The 8,269-nt window shown below is 43.4% G+C and overlaps 1 protein-coding gene across 2 annotated transcripts in view; it reads left to right on the forward strand.

Moving 5' to 3' along the window:
* Positions 1–56: 56 nt before the first annotated feature.
* Positions 57–8,269, forward strand: part of LOC116392941 (zeta-sarcoglycan) — a 272,383-nt gene continuing 264,170 nt past the window's right edge. For both annotated transcript variants that reach the window (XM_031864787.1, XM_031864788.1), the window contains exon 1: positions 57–758. In XM_031864787.1, coding sequence (XP_031720647.1) covers positions 720–758 — 39 coding nt within the window. In that variant the 5' untranslated portion in view covers positions 57–719. The remainder of the gene's footprint in view (positions 759–8,269) is intronic.

Below are 8,269 nucleotides of genomic sequence, written 5' to 3' on the forward strand. Positions count from 1 at the left end.
TCTCTCTCTCTCTCTCTCTCTCTCTCTCTCTCTCTCTCTCTCTCTCTTTCCCCTTTCTTTCGGTGAGAGCTGATATCTCTGGCGGTTTGCCGCATGGAAGTCGCCCAGGCAAGGCAGAATATCAGCTGTCTGATCCGGACTCCTCTCCAGTTGCCGAGCACTGCACGAGCAGACACAACATCATACTCACATTTACTGGGATTCAACGGGATATAACGGCATTTATCCGCTGACCGACTGACAGGGGAGTCTAAATACCGGCTTCATTCCTGCAGTGGGGGGAATAATTCTTACACAGATGTAACAACAACAACAAAAAAGACACACCGGATCGTCAAGTGCGCAGAAGCCACATCTTGAAACATTACGCACAGCTAATTCTATTCTATTTCTTTATCTTTTTTTCTTCCTATTCCCTCCATCCCCTGCACGGACAAACCAGGGACCGGAGGTCGGGGGGATTTCCACGGTATGGAGTCCTGATTTTACCAATCGACCCACCGGGAGGAATGAAACTGAGAAGATCCGTCGCCGTGGTGGAATATTAATAACCTAATCCTAACAAGAATCCAGGGGATGTTGCCGCAGAGTTTGGGACTCTAGAGAGCATTCCAACTTTTTTTTGGTCTCTGTTTCTAAATCTCTCTCCCTCTTATCTTCCTCGCCAGTGAGACTTCTATTTTCGTGACTGATTCGCAGTGCTACTTCACTTCTCTATCATGGACCGGTCGGCGTCTTTGGATATAGAGGCGCTCAAGGTAAGACGCTCGCAGCCGGGCGGCGCGCACTTGTTTGTTCCACGGGAGAGAGTTGCGATCCTCCGCTGGGCGGGTGGATGGCTGGGTGGCCTGTTGGGTGTCTGGATGTGATGGTTTCGAAGTGCTGGGAGGATGAGTGTTATCACTGGGTGGCGGGCTGGATTGATCCGCAGCAGAGTAGCTGATGGTGACGGGTTGTACTATGCAGGTGGCTGAATGTGGCTTGATGTGTGACCGGGCGGCTGTTTGGGCTATGTGACCCAATGGCTTCAGGATGCTGCGAGGGCGGCTGGATGGTGAACTTCTCGAGGTGCAATAAACGGATGGGGTTTGTCTCAGTCAGAGTATACCCAGATCTGGATTGTTGCAACACGATCCGAGATGCTCTCTCCAGGTCTGTCTCCTCCACCACACACATGCACAAAACCCACACTCTTTCTATGTTGGTTTGGGAATACAGAGAGAGAGAGAGAGAATGTGCATGCAGTCTTCGGAGTGTGGGATGAATTTCAATCCGCTTTTCTTGCACAGAGAGTTGTTGCAGAGAGCTGTTGTGTGAATCGGTGGGACGCTCGATAGACGGGACGGATTTTCCCGACGGGGCGGCATCTTTGTGCAGAGGGTCATGCGTAAAAAAAATTTAGACAAGATCCGAGAGTGAAGGATGACGACATCCCTTCTTAAAAGTCTGTTCCTAACTGACATGAATAATTATTCGACCTGGGTGCGCTTGTGCCCGTCGACGGCTTTGTGTGCGTATTCCTGCAGCATGTGGATATGGGTCGCTGCTTATACTAGTTATTCTCTCTCTATCCAGGATAGAGTTTTGCCCCCGTGCACCTCTCAACCCCCCATCACGTGGATGTCACATCAGTGGGTTGACGAGTAGGTAAATTGAGCACAGGTTTGTGACGCTCAGGTAACTTCAATTCCACCTTAATCTAGGTTTGTCCAAATGATGTTCAGGGAAAGACATGAGGTATAAAGGTGTGTGTGTGTGTGTGTGTGTGTGTGTGTGAATGGCGTGGGTTATCTTGCACAACCATTCTAAAATCCTTGGAAGGTGTACCAGGGGAGCATTCAACACCTGTTCCCCATTAGTTTGGAAATGTATGCGAATCATTAATTCCCTCAACATTCATCCACTAAAATTGTACGTGTAGATTAAATCGGCATATAATTAACCTGAACGTTTATGTGCTGTCGTATTTAAGTGCACATTTATGTTGTCACTTTTGAGTGCAACAATGAAAAGGTTTCCAGTAGCAAAACTATGTATCAAGCTTATTGTTTGTAATAAATAGGTATTTGAGTGAAACCATAATAAAGGTCAGGTCAGTATCACTAGAGACAATACATGCCACATGCATGCTGCAAGAATGTCCCACCTTGATCAGAGAATGTACTGTAGACAGGAAATGTGAGTGGAAATGTCCATTTTCCATACTGCTGTGTTTACTGATAACCAGTGATTGGCTAAATCAGCAAATCAATGACATTCCCCAGAGGTTTGACATTTCAAATAGCATGATCATATTTATGAGAAGGAGACGGGGAAACTGCACTTATGCAGTGCTCCAAATTGACTTCGACTCAGCTGGCTGGTCGCAGTTTCCAAAGATGGAAATTGACATTCTGCTTTTAAAAGGGTCCTAAACTGTTAGCCAATGAGCTTGACCTGCAGAACTGTGGGAGTATCGATGTTTTTGTCCCATGTGTGAGCTGTCTGGTCTTTCCGGATGTCATGCTTCAGGTGATTGAAATTATAATTCTAACGTATTGTATGTGAGAGAGTATTATACACAGATATGACAGCATATAGAGGGTAAATATATTGCATTTAGTTAAACATAAGTTATCTCCCACGACTATTATATTTCGAGATTCCAGTTGCAATCTCGAAGATCTCTGTATCGTTCTCTATAGTGACAAGCAGGTCTGTTTTCGTCTCACTTCTCAGAGAGCCAAACAGTGATTCATTGGGAATGTCGCCACAGACACACAGTTCTTAAAACTGTGAATGCAAGGGCTCTCAGTGGGCCATTGGCTCAATAACCATTGTGTTACCTCCATCGGCGATAGATAGTAACTTAACAGAAATGGATTTAGGTTAAAGTCTTTGAGATTTTTACTTTAAAGTGAGGCTTTATCTGACTTTTTTCCCCCATGAAAGCTGTATACGTACCCTTTTGTCATCTTTGAAAGGTATTCATGCTTGTGTGGTGTAATTTCAAAAACCTTGGCAGGTTGACTGTTTGAAAAAGAATATTTCGTAGTTTAATAATAAGATGTTGAATCGCTTCTGTTTAATATCTCAGAACGCAACTGCCAAACACAACCTTAGAACTGAAAGATCATGATATGTTAACTCCATATTCAGAGCATTAATGTAGAAGCAAGCCACTATTTGCTTTGTAAAGATAATGTGGAGTAATAGAATGTAATGTCTATGTAGAGAATGAAGTCTCACTCCCTCTGTCTGTTTAAATCGCAGCTAGTTGTGCTTTGTCTATGTAGCCCGCCTGGCCGCGCGTGCATGTGAGTCCCATTGTGCGTGCGCACCCCCCTCCAACTGGCTAGCTAATACGGCTGTTACCACTGATAACAGCGAAGCGAAGAATATTGCCAACGTCACTTCTTTTTAATACATTAGTATTAAACAATACTAATGCCACCTTTCACCCCCACAAGTGACAGGATTGGGTGGTCACCAATCAAACTTCCAACCTGCCAGTGTTAGTCCATCGCTCTGCCCATTGAGTTGAAGGGATTTCTGTCCACTTCCACCAGTCCATCTATCCATCTGCTGGTTGTTTTTTTGCAGAGCTGGTGTCATATCTTTGGCAGTGCTGGGACATTGGTAGTTGGCAATCAAACATACACACACACTTTTCCTGCAGTGTTTTTCCACTTGTAGTGAAGGTCGCAAGTGTGTGTTTGTTCATGTGGGTTAAGCCATGTTTATCCGTACTTGTAGTTTTAAATTTATTTGGGAGTAAATTAAATCAATGCAGTGTCCGAGCAAGAATAGCAAAACTGTGCGAGAGAGTGCCTCCAGGTTTGTTGGCCAGCTGGCCTTTCAAATGTTTAAAATGTAAATTGGAGACAAACACACAGCAATCCAAGCTAATGAAAAAACACTTTTTTTTTTTCAGTCAGATAAAAGTGTGTGCGTGCGTACGTGCGCCTAGAAGAGCAATCACAAGAAGTGAACAGCGAACAAGGACAACATTGGGACGTTCGGAAGTGACTGCATTATATTAAATAAATAAGTGTGTGTTTGTGTGTCTGAATTTGTCCGAAGACCTATCTGCTTGTAAATCAGTGCAGGTTTCAATATCAGTAGAGCAGTTTAAGTGCTATTGATCTTTAGTAATAGCTGCACCATGAATTATATGCGGTATAATAAAGGCAGTCTGATTGAATTTGACCCTCTAGATCTGAGGCTCTCAACTTATTACTGGATCAGGCAATGGAAAGCCAGGAGTAGTTTGATTTTCGTAGTGCTAGATCCAAGGTATAATTTAACCCTGATGTAACCAGGCAGAAGAAATCCATACTTAACGGCATCATCTTGTCATAGCGGGACACCAAATATTGTGCTGATTAACTGGTCATTCTGACGGTCATCTCGCAACCTATTAAAGCCCTTTCATTCTATTTTTCTCCATCCTAAAATGAAAGACCTAGAATTAGAGTGAGACCTCTAAATTATGGTTGATGATAATGTGGCTGCCAGTCTAGAGATATTTATCACCTACTTTCACTTATTCACAAGCCAACTAGATTTTCAGAATAGTGCTGAACCTCCAGTTGCTGGTTAGTTACCTTCCAAAGTGGCTGGCAAAGTAAACCAATTTATAGTACAAGCCTCAGCCAGAATGAACCAGCATTTGCATGGTGGCTGCTTTCCCACCCTGTTTCCACTCTTTCACATAACCCCATTTGGTAACCACCCAGTGCAGCCACAGTTTTGCATTTTTGGCCACTGAGCAGCTCAATTGGAGCAATTGGGGGTTCAGTGCCTCTTCCAAGGGCACTTCAGTAGTAGCTGCTGAGGGATGGGAGAACATTACTCATTCATTTAAGCCAGCCAGCCCCAAGCCTGGCTCTCTAACCTTCAGGCAAGCACAATTCCTCATCTGCGTATTAGCAGGCACTAGTTCAGCTGAAGCATCTAACAAGCACAAACATAAACCACGCACGAGCTCAAGACTTAACGTGCTGCTGCAGTGTGAAATACATATTTTTGGTGACAGTTATGTTTGTAGAAGCTTCCAGTGTGGCAGCTGCACAAATTGAAAAGTGTGCGAGCCAAACAGATTCCATTGCTGGAGCCTTCCCAAACATCTGCATGTGAGAAGCCATAGCAGATAGGCCATGAGGTACTTAACATCAATAACAAAGCCCCCAGGGTGCCAAATGATTTGACAGCAGTGTATTGATAGGCAGTATGTGTGAATTTATCTACACGGACATTTCTCAACCTTTGGGCTGGGACCACTTATGGGATCGCATATGCAAATCGACTGTAGAGAACTTTTAAGACTGATATATTGATATACATCTTTGTTAGTTATTGTTTAAAAAGGGAATACACTGAAAGGGTTAGAAACTACCAATGTATTTATGAATCATTGGGAGTGTCCCTCAGCATGTACGTATGCCATGTGCAAACTCATGGCAACTTTAAAACTAAATATGCATTGCAGTGGTGATGAAAATATCGGGACTTCATTGACTTGTGCTCATGTGACATCTTTCCAGAACAATCTGATGATCAGTGTTATAAAGGCCACTGGCCAGTATTTAAGTCACAGCGAGGTTTTCATTTCAGATGACAACATTATTGCAATTGTGGCAGTAGAGCAGCTGTTAGTAGCCAGCGAGAGCTGGTAGCTAATGGTTATTGGTAATGGTAAGTTAAGTTTATTATAACTGTAACAACTGCATTCCCTTCATCACCCACGTATCCTCAATGACACAAACATCTCATTAACATTCTTCCCATCCTTACATCAGCTTTCAGCCGATACCTCCTTCATTTTTCATAATAATTCAAATGCAAAGTCTTTAGGTTGCTGTTTTCTAAATTAAAGCTTAAGAAACTAAACATATTCCCAAGTAAGTAGTAGTTGTTACTGTCACTAGTGTCTTTCTTATAGTCACTGTTGGCCCGGCATCTGAAACTCTGAAAGATGATCCTTACATAGTTGTCATGCAGAAGTGCATCCTTGTTCACATCCCTAGACTGAACAAATGTAAATCAAACATTCTAGGGGTTTACTAGGATGAAGGAGCAGTGCGAGGAAACACTGAGAGCTTTTGATCTTGTTAATCACACCCCCTTGACAGCTGCAGAATAGCCTGAACTTGCTTTTGAAGTAAAGGACTGTCTCTACTGTCCGAAAACTTTTAGTTGAAGTGGACAAACCAAAATGTCCTTATAGTAGAGGCAAGTTTGACTGGGGAGACGTCCTTTCCTCTTGGCTTTCTTATACTTCTCCTTACTCTCTCAACCATTTGATTCCCTCTATCTTGCACACATCAGTCCATTTTACAGGTAATTAGCCGTTTCTTGCACATGAATATTCATGTTTGATAGCAGTTTTGTAGTGTTTGCTGAGCAACAGAGTGAAGTAATTGACACTGTTGAACCCCTCTCCCCCGCTTTGCTTGCAAGTGCGTGTTTATGTGTGTGTGTGTGCCTCTCTGTCTTTGTGTGAGCTCCCCACCACTCCACATAATGAAGTGGCTGAAGGTAAACTCAACCAGCTCTGCTGCACTGAATTTAAGAAATAAATACCAACATTTTGGAACGTATTCGTGGGAGATAGATGGGAAGTTTGAGGTCAGCATCTTCTCTCCGTGTTTTCTGCAGAAGTTTCTCTGTGACATATTTAGCTTAGCTTAGAGTAGAAACAGGGGAAAACAGCTAGCCTAGTTCCTTCAAGAGGGACCTCTAACAGCTCCATAGTCATAGGTATGTGTTGTTTGTGTATTGCATATGTGGAAGTAAGACAACGTGCCTTAATGGTCATTATTATTGTGAGTGCATTGGATGTATTTACTGACCAACAACAAATAGGCTCTGTGACCCTCATGCAGCATCCCAGAAGTCCTGTCCTGATTGTGAAGTCGCCTGTTTCGCTTTCACTTTCCCATCTTTGAATGAAACCTAGGATATTCTCTAAGATGTATTTTTTGGATAGCTTTCTTACTAAGGACATCATGTAACAAGGTCATCATCAGACCTGTGCCTTTCCTCTTTTGGTGCAGGCTTGCTTATTCCAAACTGAGCTAAAGTGAAGCCTAAACATTGCCTGGACCTGTTGTACACTCTCTGTGGACCAAATGCACAAAGTCAATCTGTTCATCCAACTCTTGATAAGGCAGCAAACTGGCTTGTGACGGACACACGTGCACACGGATACATGAACATCACACAAAAGCCACAACGTCTTTTTCAGATATTTGACAAACACTGACAATATAAAGCAATTAATTGTCAGACTGATGCATTAATGTCCTTCCATATGTCTGCCAATAGATTACAAACAATTAGTGCAAGCTGACAAAGAGCACTTTCAATCATTTCTATTTGCATGTAGGACCTCTGCACCCATGGCATTAATTTCTCAAATCTTGCCCCCGGCCACGAACTATATTAAATGTTCGTCTGTGAGTGTGCGCGTGCAGAATATTTTATTTGTGGTACCCATATTTCTCTTCGGATTTCTAACAGGGGGGCATGTATCATCCCATAGCACTGCATTTATAGCTCCTCAAATTTTGACGGTCAGAATTTATTTTAGTGAAATTTGATGGTGACCGGCACAGAATACAGACTCCCAGCTTACTTGGTGGGATGGATTATGGACCAGATGGGTGCTGTGAAGATTCATTGGGTGCAGGGAGGTGGAGCATAACACAGCAAGTGCAGGGGGACGCAGTGTTGAGAAAACTGGCCTGTGCAGACCACTGACCTACATGCCATCTTTTACCGTTATTAGTATAACGTCCAAAAGACTTTGGAGGTCAAAGCGAAGGTTAATGAGCTGCGGGCTGCACATAGCAAATTTAATTATTTTCAAGATGTGCTGGCACTGCCAGGCCGATGTTTTACAGAAACCAGTGAGGGCTGCCAGTTAAGCTGTGTGCTCTGCAAGTAAATGGTGTTGGAAGCTAAACAAACTGCATGAAATTACACGTAGAGCACCGACTACATTCAAGTAGAGTTTATTCAAGCATCCGGGATTTTTCAGGGACACAGGCAGCATCCTCTGAGACACAATTACTGATATAGAGGCCTTTATTATTGAATTATAGACAGGGAAGGTGTGTGTGTGTGTGTGTGTGTGTGTGGACGGCACTAGTAGATGTGTACCTGGGGAAGTGGAGGCAGAGTGGACTGCAGAGGTGTTTTGTAAGCGGAGTGAAAACATAAGGGTGGTGAACTTGGCCCTGGGGAAGTTCCAGGGTCCACATCACTGTAACAGACACACACACAC

The sequence above is a fragment of the Anarrhichthys ocellatus genome, unplaced genomic scaffold (genome assembly GCF_004355925.1).
Source record: "Anarrhichthys ocellatus isolate YVR2014 unplaced genomic scaffold, GSC_Weel_1.0 scaffold31, whole genome shotgun sequence".
Lineage (NCBI taxonomy): Eukaryota > Metazoa > Chordata > Actinopteri > Perciformes > Anarhichadidae > Anarrhichthys > Anarrhichthys ocellatus.